This window comes from Pezoporus occidentalis, unplaced genomic scaffold (genome assembly GCF_034315485.1).
Source record: "Pezoporus occidentalis ecotype Australia unplaced genomic scaffold, CSIRO_AGI_Poc_V1 ctg118, whole genome shotgun sequence".
Lineage (NCBI taxonomy): Eukaryota > Metazoa > Chordata > Aves > Psittaciformes > Psittacidae > Pezoporus > Pezoporus occidentalis.
Genome location: NW_026912972.1, coordinates 1,326,688 through 1,346,879, shown reverse-complemented (window position 1 = coordinate 1,346,879; position 20,192 = coordinate 1,326,688). Strand labels below are relative to the sequence as shown.

Here is a 20,192-nt window from a genome sequence, read left to right as displayed (position 1 = left end):
AGTAAGTTTGATGTTGCCTTTACAGACCCTGTAGGCAGATGTTAGTGGAACATCTTTCAGTTCCTTCTGTGGTTTTGGGTTTTGTTTTTTTTTTTAATGGGTAATGCCATGTTGTCTAGATTTTGAAACCACTCAAGTGTCCCAATCCCCCTTCTTACACCCTCAGAGTATTTACAGACCATGCAGGCTGCATGGACTTTCTGCAGTGTGCAAAGAAACTAATCCTGGACATCCTAAATTGTTTTCTTTGTGATTTTGTCTTTCAACCATACACAAAACCAGCTTCTGATTTCCCCCACTGTGCTGTTTACTGTGAAAACTGTGCACTGAGAGTTGTCTGGTATATACACCCAACACCACCAGCACGTGAACTGTGCTGGAACAAAGTGCTTATTATGCAGCCTTGCATCAAGCCAGTGATTATACATTTACCACACAGCAAATACCTTAAGGATCAAAAGTTAGGCTGGAGCACAGATTGCTTAAAAGCTTGGAGCTGATGCTGTTGCTTCAGTGCTGCAAGCGGTTTGCTTTTGGGGCTGCACTCACCACATACCTGGAGAAATGGGCCTGGCTCTTACACAAGTCATGGTGATGCTAGTTCTGCTCCTATCCATGTTCAGTTTGGCTGATGGTGGGAAGCTGCTGGTGGTGCCAGTGGATGGGAGTCATTGGCTTGGCATGCGGGAAGTGTTGGACGGTCTCAGGCAGAAGGGACATGAAATACTCGTCGTTGCACCTGAAATCAGTTTACACATAAAGCCCTCTAAGGATATGGTTATGAAAACATACCCAGTCCCTTTCACACAGGAAGAGATGGATGGAAGCTTCCAAGCCTTTTTGCAGGATATATTTGAAGAAGGATCATTCCTGGAAAGATTTATTAGGATGTACCAACGGGCAAAAGAAACCTCTGCCATGTTGATGGCCAGCTGTAAACAGCTACTGTACAACAAAGAGCTTATCAGCTATCTTGAGGAGAGTGAGTTTGATGCTGTCCTTACAAACCCTATACTACCCTGTGGGCAGATAGTAGCAGAGCGTCTCTCACTTCCTTCAGTGTTTCTCTTGCAGCAAATGCCATGTGGTTTAGTATATGGAGCCACCCAATGTCCCAGTCCCCTTTCTTATGTCCCCAGGATGTTCACAGGACTTACAGACCACATGAACTTCCTCCAACGGGTGAAGAATGTAATCTTTGACTTCCCGAATTATTTTCTCTGTGATTTTGTCTTCCAACCATATGCAAAACTGGCTTCTGAGATCCTTGAGCGAGATGTCACTGTGAATGATCTCTTGCGCCAGGCTTCCATTTGGCTCATGAAGCTAGACTTTGTTTTACACTATCCGCAACCATTGATGCCCAACATGATTATGGTTAGTGGAGTAACCTGTGCTCACAAGAAGCTAACTCAGGTGGGTTATACTCTGTTTTTTCTTGTCATCCTTGCAGGCTTTGACAGACTCTGAAACACACAGGTTTTGTTCAAATGGTTTCTTTCTGTGGGTGATAGTAGGGTCTTTGTGAAGAGGTGCCAGTACTGATTTCAGTGAAGGCATCTGAATATCCCAGCATAAAGACGGAGAAAGTGTATATGGAATTAGATCTGGAAAACTCCCCACTGGTCCCGTGCCTCTGCTCTAAGCCAGCTTTGACATTAGACCAAGTTGCTTTGTAGCCTCTTCACTCCAGGCTGTTGATGTGCAAGGCAGACTTTCATTTGAGAAGACCTTTGCTCATTCTGTGTTCCAGCTTGTCACGCTGCTTTCCTCTACAATCCTGTCATTTTTTCATTTAAAGAGGATTTTCTGTGATTTGAATTGTCACAGATTCATAAAACATTCATTTGGAAGGTCCTTTGCAGGCCCCACTGCACACCTCCTAGCCAAACCATGTCCAGTTAGTTCAGGTTGTTCCATTCTATGTCTTGTCAGGTTTTGAGTATCTCCTATGACCCTTATAGTGAAAATAATTCATTATATCCTATTTATTATTCTTATCCTATTGCATTCAATTAAAATTTTCCATGCTGCAGCTTGTGCCTGTTGCCTCTTGTCCTGTCACTGTCAATCCCCTGGAAAAGTGCAGCTTTGTCTTCTTCATGTCCTCCTGCTAAGGGAGTTGAAGACAGCAATAAGATCTGTTATCTTTCTCTTCCCAATCTTAAGCTAGCCCATCTTTCTCAACCCCTTTTTGTACACCACAGACCCCAGACTCTAACCATCTTTCTGGCTTTTGCTGAACTTGCTTCACTACATTAATGTCTGTCTTTGTATTGGAAAACCCAAAACACGTCTTCACATGGTCTCTCAAGTACTGAACAGAAGGCTCATCTCTTTCAGTCTTCTGGCTGTACTCTTAGTTGTATAGCCCAGGATGCTATTGCCTCTGAGGCTGTGAGAGCACAAACTCAGTATCACTCACATTCAACTCTATCCATGAAGACTCTGGGTCATTTCCTGCAGGGCTGCTGTCTATACAGCTGGAGTGCAGCCTGTCCTGTGCCATGGGGTTATCTCATCCTAGCAGCAGAAGTTTGCTTTAGCCTTTGCTGACCTCATGCAGCTGCTGTTGACCCATTTCTCCAGCTTTAGAAAGAACTATTCCTCTTAAGTAAGTTTTCCAGATACTGACTATGTAGAACAGTGAAATAGGACTGATTTTTCAGACAAAGCTGACTCTCCTGCAGTAAAAATAAAGCCTTCTTAAGAGGATTCGAACTGGGCACTCAGTCTAGAAAAGCAGAGATGGAGTAAACCTGATAGCTAAACCTATGAGAAGAGCTATGACAGGATCCCTGAGAGAGGTCTATAAAATCCTGCAAAGTCTAATGAAGCTGAAAGGGGACCTAATATGTGGTTTCTTCCAATACTTCACCTATGACTAACACTGAAATGTGGTGGCAGCTAGCTTAAAGCTAACAAAAGCAAGTACTTCTTCACACCATCCACCTCCAAAAAATCTGCCTCTCAGCACCAACAGATTAATTCCATTGTAGACAAACCCTATGGATTTAAAAAGGATTTGGGTGGTTAATAGGAGGTGGTTAATACATTCTGACTGCCAGGATTTAGAGATTTACTAAAGAGGTTATCATGGAGTCCCCTAACTTGGAGTACTTGCTGTACCACTTCCAGCATACAGTCTTGGCACTCAACTCTGCACTTAGCTTTACTTTCTCCTGATAGATATCTCTTTTTCTTGCCTTTGGAACAGGCTGAACTGTGGACTTCAGTCTCTGGACTCACATTCACGTGAAAGAGCTTTTGTGTATTGCTCAAATTGTAGTGATGCAACTCTCACCCTTAAGGGGGTTGTTGGTTTGGTTTTACCTTTCAGTGTGGTTTATATCATTTTATAATAGTGTTACACAAATAATGCACATCTGGCTGAAATGTTAGAAGAACTTACAGACTATGTGAAAGCCACTAATATCAAACACGAGAGCTGAGAGCCTGACGGCGACTCTGGACATATCTCTGGGTGCATACTGCCACCTTGGGGCGTTTATAGTGATAGAATCCTAGAGTGGTTTGGACTGGAATGGAATTTAAAGCTCACCCAGTTCCAAACCCCGGCCACAGGCAGAGACACCTTCCACTAGAGCAGGTTGCTCCAAGCCCCTGTGTCCAGCCTGGCCTTGAACACTGCCAGGGATGGGGCAGCCGCAGCTTCTGTGGGCACCCTGTGCCAGCGCCTCGGCACCCTCACAGGGAAGAACTCCTGCTTCAGAGCTCATCTCAATCTCCCCTGTTCTGGCAGGTTAAAGCCATTCCCCTTGTCCTGTCCCTACAAGCCCTTGTCCAAAGCCCCTCTCCAGGTTTCCTGTAGCCCCTTTAGGCACTGGAGCTGCTCTAAGGTCTCCCCTTAAGGAGCCTTCTCTTCTCCAGGCTAAGCAAGCCCAGGTGTCTCAGCCCATCTCCAGCATCACCTTGTTATGTGAGATCTTTTTCTCTCTGAGACATGAAAATGCACACATAGGTACTTCAGCTAACTCTGTGGCACACAGGAATACCTTCTGTCCACCTCCTTTAGTTTTTGGTCTTTTAATGTCACCTCACTGCCAGCTAGAGGTAAAGGTTTTGCTTAAACAGGCTGCAGAACAGGACTGTACTGATGTCTGAAACTCCTTCCTCTTAATGCAGTTTCCTTAGATGTTACAGTCCTTCCTGCTGGCTTGTGAGAATCACAGTGCCACATATAGGGCATGCTATCAATGTGAACTTTTTAATAACAGTATTAGCCTTAGAATGTGCTTATCACCCCCAGGTACCTTTGGCAAAAGTAACGATTTCACGAACCAGATATCCCATCACTCCTACCTGCTCTGAGACAGTTCTTCCAGGCTCCTGCACAGCTTGAAGAAATCATTCAGAGCTCTCTCCAATCAGGTGTGCTTGGTAGGAGGGTATAAAGCAGTATCTCTTCTCCAGCCATTGCTCTTGTTCAGTTATCATTCTTGTATCTCATTTTGCCTTTGCAAACTTCCAGCATTCACCTTTTCCCTTTCCATGAAATATGCCTTAATGGCAGATGAGATCTGCTCGGTCAGGTACTTCTTTTCAGCAAAAAATTGCTTTTCTAGGTTTAGCTTGAAAGTTTTCATGTGTTTTTCCATGTTCTCCCTGTCTAAGGACATAGATTTGTTTAGAGGCACATACTCTGGTTACCCATTAGGTTCCACTGCATTGTTAGCTGCAGCTTCAATCCAGGTTCTCAAGAATAATTATGAGCTTAAATCCCATTCAAATCCATCTGATTTGGATATCTAAACAAGTCTTTGGAGTAGGATAATCTTCCACATCAGATCAGCCTCAGCTGATCACAAGCAAACCTTCAAAACTTTCAGAGGCAAAAACCTTTGTCTCAGTGTTCAGTCCCAATCTCTCAAACTGCTCTTTGTGGTCCTGATTATGCTATTTACTGCTACCTGGAAAAGCTGGGCTCCAGCATCATTGTTACTCCTCATCAAGTAGCTATAGGCTGTGGCTGAGTTATAAAGAACAAGACTTCCAACATGGTGGGTTGGGTTTTTTTGCCTTAAAAATCTTATCATAGCACAAGCAGGAGCAGCTCAGAAACTCTGCTCTCCCTTTCTTCTGGTAAGCACAGAACACAAGTGTGGGTTTCCCTTGGCTCATACCACAGCCAAGGTTTATACTCCTGAAAAGAAACTGTTACTGAGACCTTTCAACACTGTTAGGCCTGTAACCTCTCACCTATGAACTCTTGTAGCCCCTCTTGAGCAAGGACCACATATTCTGCTGCATCGTTACTTTCAAAGAGACGTTTGGCCTCAAGCCACTCACCTACAAACTCTTATGGCCTCTCTTGAGCAGGAACTGCATATTCTGCTGCATCACTGTCTTTGGTTAATATGTGACTTTGGTGACACCACTGCTGCTCGTACCAGCTCCTGCTTACCATGGAGAGCATCTTGTGTGAACTCCAGGCACCTTTCTGAGGTACAAGCGAAAGTTTAGGTCTTTCATGTCAATATTGCAACATGCTCGGCGGCCATAAAAGTAGATTCCTGACTTGAATCTGGCACAGGGCTGTCAAGTACAGTGACTCAAAATAACCCTGACCCAGCAATATCCCTTCACAAACAACTAATCAAAGGTCCTGCTAATTGTTCTGAATCATGTAAGATAATTTCAGTGCAAGGAAAATGCATTTTCCTTTACATCCCTTGATAGCACTCTTATCAATGCTTTTTATCACTGTCTGAAACACGATCTTTGAACGTCAACAAGCTGTCATAGTAAACATTTTGTAGAGGGAAAGACTAAAGACCATCAAGCATAAATAAGGTACAACTCTTTCTCGCTTTCGTAGGCTGCTTGGAAGTAAGAAGGAACAGTTCATTCTTTTTCCTGCTGATAGTCCCAGGATGGTGATGTGGAGGTACCAGATCTACAAGGGGCTTGTTCTTTTTCTTTCTCTCTGGAGTTTGGCAGAAGGTGGGAAGCTCTTAGTTATGCCTCAGGATGGAAGTCACTGGCTGAGCATGCGTGTGGTTCTGGAAAAACTCTGGGAGAGGGGGCATGAAGTTGTTGCGGTGATTCCTGATGCTGCTTTGCTCCTTAAAAGCTCACAGTCTTTTACCATCAAAACATACTCCGTGCCTTACACGCAGGAGTTTGTGGATGAATTCTACAATTCCCTTGGTGAAATGAGTTTTACCAACCCTTCCCTTCTAGACAAAATCACATTATTCAGCAATTTATCAGAACTGACTAACATGTACACTTCTTCTTGTCGGCATCTCTTATATGATGAAGAACTCATGAAGTACCTCCAGGACAGCAAATTTGATGCCATTATGATGGATCCTGTGTTGCCCTGTGGGCCAATTGTTGCTGAATATCTCTCTCTGCCTTCAGTGTACTTCATGCGTGGTCTTCCATGCAATTTAGACTACAAAGCCACCCAGTGTCCAAGTCCTTCTTCTTATGTGCCAAAGATTTTCACGTACAGCTCAGATAACATGACATTTGCAGAGCGTGTGAAGAACTTCCTGGCTGGGGCTTCAGAGCACATGTTCTGCGACCTGTTTTACTTAAACTATAAGAACTTAGCTTCTGAGTTTCTTCGCAGAGAAGTAACAATGCTGCAACTATTTAGCCAAGCATCCGTTTATCTGATGAGATACGACTTTGTTTTTGAGTATCCACGCCCAATAATGCCAAACATGGTCTATGTTGGAGGCATCAACTGTAAGCAGAAGCAGCCATTATCAGAGGTTTGTCGTGGTTCACAGTGATACATGACATTTAGCATATATTGATTCTAAATATAGCATTTATTAGCAATTATTTAAGATATGCTTCCTATAGTAGTATTTGTGCTTGAGCCAATATGTGATCGATTAGCAGGATGGCATGATTTGGGAGCAGGAATCTCAGGCTCTTGTAGACGATCACCAGACTTGCACTACAAGCAGCTGTAGGGTTTCTCTTCAGGAGAGCTTAGGTGAAGTTGACTAAGCTATGTAGCTGCCTAGGTATGGCTTAGCTTATTGTAAGCATATCACTATAATCATAGCTTCTCTGGGCAACCTGTGCCAGGGCCTTACCATCCTAACAGGGAAGAACTTCTTCTTAACGTCTCTTCTCAATCTACCCTCATGGAATGTATGCTATAGCTAGATAAATAGCAAAATAATTCTAGATCAGATAATTTAATATCCCTAACAGTTGAATACTGATTAATTGCACGACATTTGATTGGCCAAAACATGGAAATGTGGATTTAACTCTGTGGATATACCCAGGCACTTGTACTGTGCTGTAGAGCCTGATAATGTGCTTGAATACCCTAAAACCAGGGATATGCAGAGACATTAGAGGGAGCTCTTTTGCCTCTGAATTTGTGTAAGAAGCAATACAAGGGAACATATAAGAGAATGCTTGGAAAAAGAAGCCCTTGGGATTCTAAGTACCCACCGTCCCTCCCTGTTTTAAGTCTCCCAAGTGGCTCTGCAAGTAGTGCAGATATCAATGGTTTGTTCTGTTTTCCAGACCACAGTGGTGCTGCAACAGCAGAAGTTATTGCTAAGCTTGCACCATCACATGTACTTCTGTAGAGTGTGGGCTTTCACTTTGATAACTGCTATAATATAGAAAGAAATTTGAAGATAAACCTTATCAACTCACTCTATATCAAATCTCTGACAGTCATTGATTCTTGGTTAGCCTTGGGGAGCACAAAGTATTCCAAAGGTCAGGCTTTTATTCTGAGTTTTGTGTCCAGTCAGCTGAGCAGACTCAAGGCAGGGAGCTGATCATTAATGGGTGTTAGTAAAACACTGACTGCTGGCTCAGGTGTTACCTCCCATTCATGACTTTTGTGCAGCCTTTCAGTGCCACATGCTCCCTCTCTCATTTGAACCCTCTCCTGTTAATTCAAGCATTCAGTGCCCACTTAAAGCCTTCACGAGGATGATAAACCCAATCTTTACTCCCAGTTAAAAATTATCCTAATTTCTGCCTAAATACAGCCAGCCCATTAAAAATTAACCCCCTCAGTTAAGATTAAAGTTCAAAGTACCCCCTGATTCAATCCTTGTCCCCTGCAATAGTTTGGCAGCTCTTTAAAACTTTGCTGACAGCACAAGGAAAATGGCTTCTTCAAATGTAGGATTTCACTCTCTTGCCTCCTGGCTTGTGCTTTTCCTGCTCCTGTGGACCTTTGCTGAAGGTGGAAAGCTCTTGGTTATACCCATCGATGGCAGCCACTGGCTCAGCATGCGCCCGGTTGTGGAGCAGCTCCAACACAGGGGACACGAGATTGTGGTGCTTGCGCCAGAGATAAACTTGCGGATAGGTTTGTCGGGGTATTATACCATGAAAACATACCCTGTGTCTTACACCAAGGAGTTTGTGGAGGCAGAGTTTAAAAAGCTGGGCTATAGGAGCTTCACACCTCAACCCTTCTCAGCAAAATTCTCCAGTTTGGCAAATATCTCATCTCTTTTCTTGGATTCCTGCAAACATCTCCTGAGTAACAAAGAGCTGATTGAATCCCTTGGAGAAAGCAAATTTGATGCTGTGTTTATGGATCCTTTTTTTCCATGTGGACAAATAGTGGCTGAACATCTCTCCCTCCCTTCTGTGTACCTTGTACGGGGTCTGCCATGCAGCCTAGACTTCCACGCTACTCTCTGTCCACATCCTCCTTCCTACATTCCGAGGTTCTTCACTCGCTACACGGACCACATGAGGTTTCTTCAGCGTGTGGGCAACCTCCTTGCTAGCCTGAGCAGTTCCCTGCTTTGCAGTTTCCTTTATGCACCATACAATAGTGTGATCAAAGAATTCCTCCAACAAGAGGCAACACTGCTTGAGCTCTTAAGCCATGCATCTATTTGGCTCATGAAATATGACTTTGTGTTTGAGTATCCCAGACCCTTAATGCCTAATATGGTCTTGATCGGGGGCATAAGCTGCACTCGGAAAAAAGCATTATCCCAGGTTAGTTCGCTTTTTTACCCCTTTAGTTTAGCTCTGACTGCACTGCTCGTTCTCACCAGGAGATGGCGCTCTCGGCAGAAAGAATGGGGCGGGAGGTGCTAGGAAAGCAAAACACCATCCGTTGTGCACTAACGTCCTCTATACGTGAAAGAAGGGGGGCGAGGGCGGTCTCTTCTGCCAAGGAACAAGTGACAGAACAAGAGGAAACCGCCTCAAGGTGTGCCAAGGGAAGTTAGGTGGAGATTAGGAACAATTCCTTCCCCAAAGGAAGCTGCCTATTTCCAGTGGCTTTCATTTGTGTACCAGTTCACAAGACTTCGTGCTAGGTGGGGCAACGCAGCAAGCCACATCCTGGTGGATTTCTGCAGGAAATTCAGGCAGCAAGTGGAATCCCCAGCACCCAGCTAGAGATCTGCTTCTTCTGTGTCAAATACTCTGTCCCAGAGCTGGACTGCAATTGTATTTTGCTTGAACTATGCCAAAATTCCTAAATATATGGCATATTTGCCACTTTCCACTAAGAAATCCTCCTCATAATGCTTTCTCTTATTTTCTCAGGTATTTTAGAGATGTGGTGTGTGGCACCCACCAAGAGGAGCAGATCCTAGTTAAAAAGACTACTAAAATAAGGTTGTTTTAGGTGATTTTCTATTCCCAAAGCAGGGCTGCAAAACATTCCCTAAAATTAGTGGCACTTCAGAGCAGGAAGTCCGACCTTGGCACACAAAAGCACGGAGGAACACTGATGGGACTGGTCCCACAGAATATAAATAGGCCTTGGAATAGCTCTTTGTGTTCCACTGCATCCAGAACTGCAGGAAGCAAGTCACCCACTGCCCAAAGAATTGGTATGAAAAGCACATTTGTAGTGTGGGGAGGATTCTGCAGTTCCCAGATGTCTGGGAGTTTATACAGAGCCAAGGCCAGAGTTCCTAATCATTAAGTTCCCATCTACAATGCCTTAGTGCAGATGGAGAGCATCTCTTCAGAGAAATCTAGTAAGAAAGAGAGAACTAAGCCCTGAAATGAGGGTTACAATTCATCTTCTTTGCCCTTAGGAGAGCATCAGGTCTGCTCTTGAGGGTGCAACTATCACCAAACCTTTGATGGCTCCTTCTGTCTGGAACACAGTCTCAAGTGAAGGGCCAGGGCACTCATAAACTAAGGGAGTCAACCTCAGTTGTCCCCTTAGATCCCAAAGGTGAAATTCCAACAGATTTACAGGAACATCAGTTCATTTTGGTCCATTCATTTAACTCTGAGGCCTGCAACAATTCCCTCTGGTTTTGTCTTTCCTTCCTGGCTTTACCAGATAGTTCTCAATGGCACAGGATTTTTGCTCCAGCCTTTGGCTGGTTTTATGCTTCATTAGAATCCCTCTGTTCTTGGATTCAAGTGACAGATCTAGTCCTATTAGTTAAACCAACTGACCAAAACAGATTAAAATCTGGCAGTGGTTCAATATTGCCATTACTCAAAGCAGACCCAGTAAATCCAAATAGTAGAAGTGACAACTATCTGCTATTAGAACACCTTTAAAACCAGTCTTCATTCTTGCAGCTGCATGGTGTGAAAAGAAGAATAGCAACTCTAAATCCAGAGCATGTGATTGCAATGAATAGGAAAATAAAGCACGATGTAGTCACCTGGGGGGTGGTTGCGAGGAAAAGTCTGATGATGACTTCATCTCCTTAATTGCTCCAGCATCTTTTTTTGAAGCACAGACGCTGATGTCTTGGAGCAAGCAGACTTTGCAACAGGACTGGTTTAAAGTCAGTCTTTTCTCACTTCCCTCCCGAATCTCGGTTCAGGCTTCAATTCTGCCAACACTCAGGCACCTCCTTAACTTTGTTCAGCCACATATGCCCACTTTTTTTGTCCCTGGGACTCATTTTCATATAGAATCACAGAATCCCAGCCTGGTTTGGGTTGGAAGGGACCTTAAAGCTCATCCGGCTCCAACCCCTGCCACAGACAGGGACACCTTCCACCAGAGCAGGTTGCTCCAAGCCCCTGTGTCCCACTTGGCCTTGAATACTGCCAGGGATGGGGCAGCCACAGCTTCTCTGGGCACCCTGTGCCAGCGCCTCAGCACCCTCACAGGGAAGAACTTCTGCCTTATCTCCAACCTGAACTTCCCCTGTTTCAGTTTGAACCCATCACCCCTTATCCCTTCGCTACAGTCCCTGATGAAGAGTCCCTCTCTGCATCCTTGTAGCCCCCTTCAGATACTGGACGCTGCTCTGAGGTCTCCACTCAGCTTCTCCATGCTAAACAGGTTATGGATATACATAGATATACAGAGATAGAGAATACAGATAACTAATTTTCCTGATCAGCATTTTGTTGTGTTGACCGCTTATTTTCTTGCCTTTCCTGACAGTTTTGTGGGAACGTGACAGAACCTACGACATATGACATGAAAAGGACTTTGACTAAGGATGTGATTTGTGTTGGCAGGAATTCGAAGCTATTGTGAATGCCTCTGGAGAACATGGCATTATTGTCTTCTCCCTGGGCTCCATGGTCTCCGAGATCCCTATGAAGAAAGCCAAAGAAATTGCTGATGCCTTGGGAACAGTCCCTCAGACGGTATGGTTTCCCTCTTCCCCTTGCAGCACAGCAATCCAACATGGTTTTCAAACACAGTACATGATTACCTTCAGCTTTCAGTGGGCTTGCTCCTCTCTTCTTTCTCCTGCTCCCTGATGCCAGAAAACCTACTGAGGAGCAGCAAGAAGCCACTTGCTGAGAACTGATATGTTGGTTACTTCTCTTGCAAGGTTTTGTGGCGATACACAGGAAAGGTGCCCCCCGACATGCCCAAGAACATAAAGCTCGTCAAATGGCTGCCCCAGAACGACCTTCTAGGTAGGTATGAGATACCTTGAGTGATACCAGCACGTTGCTTTCAATCCCATACTGCTGCTGTAAGGCAACATTGGCATCATTTATGCTGACTCCCTGCATCACTGTGGGTCACAGGGCTTCCTTAACAGACTTTGCTGTTTGAAAGAGAGCTTATCTCTTAGAAATGTATCTGATTGCACCTTCAAAACCACTGACTTACAAAACAACTCTGTTTGGAAAGTTGTCCCAACACTTGACTCCCCTTATTGTCAAAAATGGAGGTCTTTATCTCTGCCTTGCCTCCAGTCATAAGTAATGATGCACAGGACAACACAAAGTTCTTGACTGACACCTACCAGTGCTATTTTCTGTGGCAGTTTTTCTCTAGGGATGTGTTACTGTGACTGCCTAAATCAAAGAGCTAAGCAAGTCTTTCTTTCCTCCACAGCTCACCCTAAGACTCGTGCCTTTATTACCCACGGAGGCTCCCATGGCATTTACGAGGGCATATGCAACGCAGTGCCAATGCTGCTGATGCCTTTATTTGGAGACCAGATGGACAACGCCAAGCGAATAGAGTCACGGGGGGCAGGACTGACACTGAATATACTTGAAATGACTACACAGGACATAACCACTGCCCTGCATGCAGTTATTAATGATAAAAAGTCAGTAATAGAAACACAGCCGTTCTACTCTTATCTAACACCACCATGCTAGCTTCCAGCTTAACAGAATGTTAAGCTGCTCTTATATGCCTTCTTATATCAAAGTTACATCACTAAGAGGCTGATGCTGGCCCTGGATTAACCTCATCCTGTCCCTGTAACAGCACTCTCCTTCTCGCTGCTCAGGAATACAAGCATTAGGTGACAAGAACCAGCTGATATGAGAGGATTCACGTATCAGAGAAGATGGGGTATATATGCAATGGAAGAAATCAAGTTGACAAAAGATGAGCACAAAACCAAATCGACCAGGCAGTGATGTAGTAGAGGGCTTTGATACAACATGGCAGAAAAGGCAATTGGTGAAGGGAGATGTGGCACTGGTTTTGTTCCCCAGATTGGTGGTGTCATGGGTTAGTGGGGAGCCTGAAAAGGCTGAAAAGCTCAGCTGCCTGGCTAATGCTCTATGCATGAAGATATCCCAAAGAGAGGCAACTGGAGGTGCCTCAGTGTAGTTCAGAGGCTGTGCTGCATCAGGAAGCGCTGTCTTCCAGCTTCAGGGTTTATTAAACAGACCTCATTTACAGAAAGGCTTTCTCAGTCATATCCCCTCCCAGTGCTTGTATGAGCACAGTGAGCTGCTGCCTGGCTTGGCAAAGCTGGACAATTCCAGCACAGAGCTGGAGGAACATGCAAGAGTATGCTGAGGCAGTACAGGGAACTACTCTAGACACCACTGTATTACAGTTAGCATGCCCAAGATTTTTTAAGGCATCACGGTGAAGGGGTGCTTCAAGACCCTCCTGCCATAGGCAGGGGTTTGGAAATAGATAGATCTTAAGGTCCTTTCCAACCCTAACCATTCTATGATTCTATGACATATCCTCCTCTTCCCTGCTTCTCTGAGGGCTTCTCAGTATTTGGCATTCTCTTCCCCATCATGTTTCTGAGAAATGGCACCTTATTGTCATTGCTTCCTAAGCAGTATTCTTAGAGCAATGATAACAACAGCAATAATAATGCATTTTGAGCTTGAAAAACTGGATAGTTTTTCTACACTCAGTCACATTTCAACCAGATAGCTTCACCCCAGAGATTCTGATGACAGCTCAAACTAAGCTTTTTCTTTTTCTTCTTTCCTAAAACCTTTCCCTCTGTTTTTGCCATTGAAAACAGCACTTCTCTGGGCCCATAACTTTGCTATTACCCTTCTCGTGGGGTGGTGGAGAAACACCACCACAGAAATTCCCAGTGAGCTATAAGCCAAATAACACCGCATCCTTTTCCTCTGGGGCCACAGTCTCAGAAGAACAAGTCACTGAAAGCATTGAACATCTTCTCTTGACAGGTACAAAGAGAACATCAAGCGTCTCTCAGACCTTCACCTTGACAGGCCCATCCACCCCATGGACCTGGCTGTGCACTGGGTGGAGTTTGTAATGAGACACAAAGGAGCCCCACACCTCCGACCTGCTGCTCACGATCTGAACTGGATCCAGTATCACTCTCTGGACGTCATCGCCTTCCTCATTGTCGTGGTCCTCCTCTCCCTCTTCATTTCTCTGAAGTGCTGCCTGTTCTGCTGCCGCAGGTGCTGCTGTAAGAAGGGAAGAACAAGAAAGCCAACCAAATCCAAGTCCCACTAGCAGGTGAAAGCAATGGTAGGAGATAAACCTCTGCTCCAGACCACATGATCAGAGACCATCCCAAATTTCCCTGATTGCTGACTTTCAGTCAAGAAATAATAGTTCCTTTAAACTAGCACCATGGGAGGGGTTGTTTCACTGATATAATTGTTGCCTTTAATTAAGAATTGGTTATTAAAATTACTTTGTAGAGGAGCGCTTCAGTCACTTGGGAAGATACTAGTGTTAAGTCCAAGGCTCCTGGCTTCCACATCTTGGTGTACAGAAGATTCACGTTGACTTCCTTTTTTTTACCTCTATTGCAGTGGAGACACACACACACACACACACATATATATATATATATATACACATATATATATAGGGATTTCATGAGATTTTGCTTCAAGGGCTTTAGGAGATCAATTTGGTCTACTTTAAGGCTATCAGGTTTATCAAGCACTTTGAAACCTTTGTATAGCTGTTGTTAAAGAAGAGGCAAGTGTTATACACTGACAGTACGTGTCACATAAGCTAGCTAGATGCACATCTTACATGGGTTTTGTGTGTGCTTACAGTCCCCTAAACAAAACTAATATTCTGGCAGGGAAGTCATTGTAAAGACACTGGTGTTTCACCCAAGTTCCCCATGAGGCAGAGTGCTGTATCTGAAGTTTACCTGTTAGGTGATCAGAGCTTTGTAAGCATCCGTGTTCATAAAACCCAACTGATTTACTCGTTGTAAATTTTGTTCAGGTGGAGACCCAAAGCCCAGCCTTATAAATAAATCCCCAGTATTAACAATAATGGCTCTTGTGTTTTCTAACTTGAGAGATATGGGGCTGGAGAAGGGAAAGCTTGTTCAATCATGGGGAGCGAGCTGGAGAAGCCTCGCAGTGTGGAAGCTACCTCAATGCACAAAAGCCAGTTCTCGGCATCACTACTTGGTGATTCAGTCCTCACTGAGAGGTTACCTCTTGAAGCTGATACAGTTCACACTGCTAAAAAGTCAGAAAAGACCTTAAAGTTAATACTGAGGGCTCAAAACAGACTGGAACAGCCTAGCATATCATGGCACAGGCATCCTGCTATGTACCTGCTGCTGTTCTTTTCTATTGCTGTTTGAAAAAGCAGGTACTTCAGTGGGAGCTGTGAAGCTCAAGAAGACAGTCTGTCTTCTCCTCAGCCTGTCCCCATTGCAGCGCCTGATTGCTGGGGGCACCCATGCCAATGCAACCTGTCCAGGAGCTTTCATCTTCTGCCTTTGCCTCCCCTCCTCCTGCCCCGGTAAACAAAAGGAAACCCTTCTTTGGGTCACACAGAGAGCCTCCACTGTGCCTGAGAGCTGCTGACCTGCTTTTAAGATGCAGCTTTTGCAGCTCCACACAGTTCCTGCAGTGACATGTCTGGATGTCCCCATGGTCCATCCAGTGACTTTCTCTGCATGGACAAGAGAAAACCCCCTTGATTTCAGATCAGATGAACAGAGTTAGAAAGAATTAATCTTAATTGGCTTTGTTATGGTTTAATTAAAAAACCTCTTGTGTAGGAGCTAAAAGAAAGGAAGACTAAAAATATCCATCCCACGTCTTCTAGAAAGAACTTGAACTCAACTAAAGCAAAACAGCAGCAGAAACCAGGTGTTCTCCTTTTCCCTTCGCTCTCCTTAGCCTCGCCTCTTTTGTCCTGCTCCTTCTTTCCCTTGTTAAAATGAGATGGAGAGAAAGGGATCTTGGGAACGTTCAAGGCCAGGACGGGCCAACAGTCCCGTTTGTGTCGTTTCAGCTGTGCCCAGCAGAGGGCAGTCCAGTATCATTAATGCTATCACTGACGGGAAGGAGCAAGAACATCCTTCCCTACCAAGGCAGAGCCAGTGGGCTGGGGAAAGTTCTAGTGATTTGGCTGCCCCGTGAATATGGACCCTGCTGCTCAGGGATGGATTTCAGAGTGAGTGAGGAGCCAGAGAGTGTGGGGCAATCATCTCTGGAGCAGAGCTGAGACTGGGTGACTTTCCAAAAGGGGAAACTGAGGCAGGGATGACCACTGCTCCTCTCCCCGTGCTGCACAGGCTCCACCTCACTCCAGTGTCCAGGCACCGCAGCCTGAGCTTTGCCAGCAAACCCTTAAATTTCTGCTTTGAAACACCTGCCAACAGACAGGAGCCAAAACCCCTTCTCTGCCCTTGCAGAAAGGAGGCACAAACTGATGGTCAAAGAGCAAGAAACAGCAGTGACTTCCCAGTGAGCACCCCATCCACCTCCACTGCGCAGGGTGCCTGGTGCAGCCACCAGCACACAGATCCCAGTGCTGCCTTGCCCTGCTTGCTCCCATTTTCATGCTCACACTGCAATGACTTCACTTGATTTAAGAAGTAAATACCTGCTGCAGCAACAGCAGCCAGGACTCCAGTTGTCATGGGGGGGTTGCATGGGAGTTCCCAAACCCCCTTTCAGCCTTGCTTCCCACTGTTGGAAAGCACTGAAAGCTCAAGGCGAGTAAACATGGAGTAGAGGCAAGGGGATGCGACCTGCCAAGGACAGCACCAGCCCCATTTAACAGCAAAACAAGAAGAAACAATGCCCCCACCATCACCACCAAGAAAACATCCCAAACTCAAAACTTCCCACCCCAAACCCATGTACATCCACCAAGTTGCTTCAGGATTGCAGGCACCATGCCTGTGATGGTCCAGAGCTCTGCCCTCCTCCCTGAAAGGGTGGGAACAGTGCAGGGGGGTTGCTGTGTCCTGGGTTCAGCAGTAGCAGTCATTTTTCTCCTTTTTGGTAGCTGGTGCACTGCTGTGTTTTGACTTATGGCCTGGGAACAGAGCTGCTAACAATGATGTTTTGGTTTGGCCAAGGACTTTGTGAGCCTCATGCTCTGCCAGGGAGGAGGGGAAGCTGGGAGGAAGCAGAGACAGGACACCTGACCCAAGCTAGCCAAAGAGGTATTCCATACCACAGCACGTCATGGCCAGGATGTAACTGGGAGTTACCCGCAAGGACACGGGCTTCTGGGTTGGACTTGTTTCCCGGTAGGTGGTATTGTATTCTCTTCCCTTGTTATTTTCTCTTATCATTGCTGTCGTTGGTGGTAGCGGTGGTGATTTGTGTTGTACATTGGTTGCTGGACTGTCCTTGTCTCAACCCGTGGGAGTTGCACTCTTTCGATCCTCCTCCCCATCCCTCCAGGAGCAGGGAAGGGGAGAGCCCGGGGGGGGGGGGGGGGGTCAGCAGGCCTCGATTGCTTCCAGCCCGGCACCACTCACTGGGAGTGAGTGAACAAGCTGTCTGGCTAGGGTTTAAACCACGACATGCTGCCATCACTTCTGCATCCTCCTCTGGAGCTATACCCCTGCAGATCCCCATGCAGCATCCCAGTGGTGCTTGGCACCAGAGATGTCCCATCCCATGACACACTGCACTTGGTCCAGCTCCAGTTCCCAGGCAAGAGCAAGCCAGGTCCTTTTAGCAGCCACAATTAATTCACCTGCGGACGTGGGTTAGAAGTTATTTGTAGGTGAGGTGATGAAACCTGGGGAAAACCCATGGCCAAAGTGAACCAAACCATGTAGGACAGGCTACCCCAGAAAAATGTGCCAGCACCTCACCAACCTCACACAGAACTTCTTCCTTATATCAAACCTGAACTTCCCCTGTTTAAGTAAAAATCCATCACCATCAAATCTCCATCACCTATTGTTTCCTCACTGCCTGAGGATGCTGGTACTCCTGGGAGAGGCAAGGATGTCTCTGAGCTCATCTGTCCCAGAGCAAACTCCCTGCCTATGGTGGATGTCAGGGCTCTCCCTATAAGCTGCTGTTGCACGTTGCTTGACAGGTACTAGCAAGTGCTCCCAGCATCAATTCTCTTCCCATTAAGGAAGGGCAAAAGGTTTCATACACCAGATCTGATTGCTTAGGATGATAAAAGCAAGTCATCAGAACAGGCTGCTCAGTCATCAGGAAATCCTTAATCCCTGCCAGCCACACACTGGCCAGCTTATCCTATGGCATGACCTGGCTTCAATAGCCTGCCTGAGCAAATGGAGCAGATTTCCTCCCTGATATGCTCCCAGCCTGATGCTGGGGGTGACATTTCCCTCTTGGCTAGGGCAGAGCCAAGCAAGCTACATCTGTTACCAAGCATCCTCCCAGCGAGGGACCGGGCTTTGCAAACCATCTGCTGGAAGCTTTAATTACCATTCAGTGGGGGGTAATCACAGCAGGGCAGGAACTGGGGTTTGGCACCTTCCTGAGGCTGCTCAAGTAGATGGTGGGCGTGTCCCATCGAGTTTTGGCCACAAATGGGTGGTCTGAACTGCTTAGGGTGGATGCAAAATGATTTCATGTAGAGAAAGGGTCCAGTGATTGTAAGGGATGGGGAAAGAAGGGGAAACCACAACCCAGCATCCAGCGAGTCTGGTAAGCAGTATCAAAACCAACACATTCATCTCCCCAGCCTGAGGCTCTTTCCTTTCCATGTAGGACATCAGGGTCCTTCCACCCCAAATCAAGCCATCAGTCACCCCTTGACTGCTCAGTGAGTGAAGCTTGCCTGGGTTTTGGCCAGAGTTCTCTTCACAAAGCCTTTGGGAAAAACATGCCTTTATAGCCTGCCTTCCCCCCCACATTATAATGAAGAAGACTAAATGTGTCACCTGTAGCTTGGAAGTCCCTGGATTTCACCTGTGGATTAAGAGGTGAGCCCCAGGGGATGCTTTAGGTAAAGCCTGTTATGAGAACAAAAGACTTCCAACAGGAGGCTTGAGAGGGTCACCCTGGGAAAGCATGATAGGATAAACACCACCTCCATCCATTTACAGTCATTCAAGCCCATGTTTTCCAAGCGATCAGGCCTGAAGAAGGTGGCTTTTGGTTATTAAGGTGCAAAAAGGTCCAGCAGACAAGGAAACTTTGGTTAGACTTTGGTGACAAAGAAACCTGCCCTAAGAGGCAAACCTATGAGCAGCCCTTGAGCCACCTCCTCTCCTCTAAGCACTCGTGATCAGCTCCTCCTGTTGCAAGACAGGGGTGTCCTGACAGCAGCTAATCCAAGACAAGCATTTAATTAAGAGCTGGAAAGGAAGCAAAGCAATTGCTTTTCAGTGGGGATTTCTAGGGATGGAAATAGATGCCCACAGAGCTCCAGGGCTTTTAATCAGACGCTGGTTCTCATTGCAAACTGAGCTTGATGTGCAGACACCGAGCGCTGGTGAGGTCAAAGCAAACCTCATGGATAAACCAGCTCTTCTGTACAGACACTGATAACCCAGAGGTGACTTTCCTTCCCTCTCCCCTTCTAACACATCATCTTCAGTCATTAATGCTGAGCTGCTGTGAGATGATCGTTCCGTTGTGCTGGCTGAAGCAGAGAAGGAAGTGGTGTGAATGCACTTGCAAGGGGACTGGTGCTGAGTTGGTTCCTTTCATTGGCCCAAGGGGAAAAAGCAGCCAAATCCTTCCTTGGAAGTTGAAGTGCTAAGAGGGAGTCAGTCAGCCTAAATCAGAGACTGATGCCCTTCTTTCCCAGACCAGGTAGGAGCAAAGAGGAACATGGCCAGAGCATCCCTGAATCCCAGACTGGTTTGGGTTGGAAAGGACTTTAAGATCATCCAGTTCCAACCCCTGCCGTAAGAAAACATGGATTTGCAGACATGCAAATCAAACAGAGATCAATGAAATCGAGAACAAAACCTGAAATCAGAGAATCACAGATCAACCAGGTTGGAAAAGCCCTTTAAGCTCATCCAGTCCAACCATTCCCCAGCACTGCCAAGGCCACCACTAACCCATGGCACTGAGGGCCTCGTCTACATGGTGTGTGAGCATTTAAACATTCTCTGTTGAAATAAACCCTTTTTGGTGAAAGATGCTGTTGGGCTGAGGACATCCCGAGCTCCAATCGTGCTTTACTGCCTGGCAGCCTGCCCGTGGGCATTGACTGTGCTGTCTCTTCAAAAGACACATTTACATGCCTCACATTCACTTTAGAAGGGGTTTCTACAGTGTAAAAGCCAGGCACAGCACACACACACACACACACACACAAAACTGGTTCCAACCTTTCCTGC

The 20,192-nt window shown here is 45.9% G+C and overlaps 1 protein-coding gene across 5 annotated transcripts in view; it reads left to right on the top strand.

Annotated features, from left to right (window-relative positions):
- The window catches only part of LOC134175922 (UDP-glucuronosyltransferase 1A1-like), a 29,706-nt gene extending 14,780 nt beyond the window's left edge, over window positions 1-14,926 (top strand). For 2 of the 5 annotated variants that reach the window (XM_062642403.1, XM_062642375.1), the window contains exons 2-5: window positions 11,437-11,568; window positions 11,760-11,847; window positions 12,275-12,494; window positions 13,843-14,926. In XM_062642403.1, coding sequence (XP_062498387.1) covers window positions 11,437-11,568; window positions 11,760-11,847; window positions 12,275-12,494; window positions 13,843-14,140 — 738 coding nt within the window. In that variant the 3' untranslated portion in view covers window positions 14,141-14,926. Of the gene's footprint in view, window positions 1-491; window positions 1,417-5,879; window positions 6,747-8,074; window positions 8,977-11,436; window positions 11,569-11,759; window positions 11,848-12,274; window positions 12,495-13,842 lie in introns of those variants that run through there. The other 3 variants (XM_062642396.1, XM_062642387.1, XM_062642383.1) reach the window with 3 other exon arrangements.
- Window positions 14,927-20,192: the final 5,266 nt, after the last annotated feature.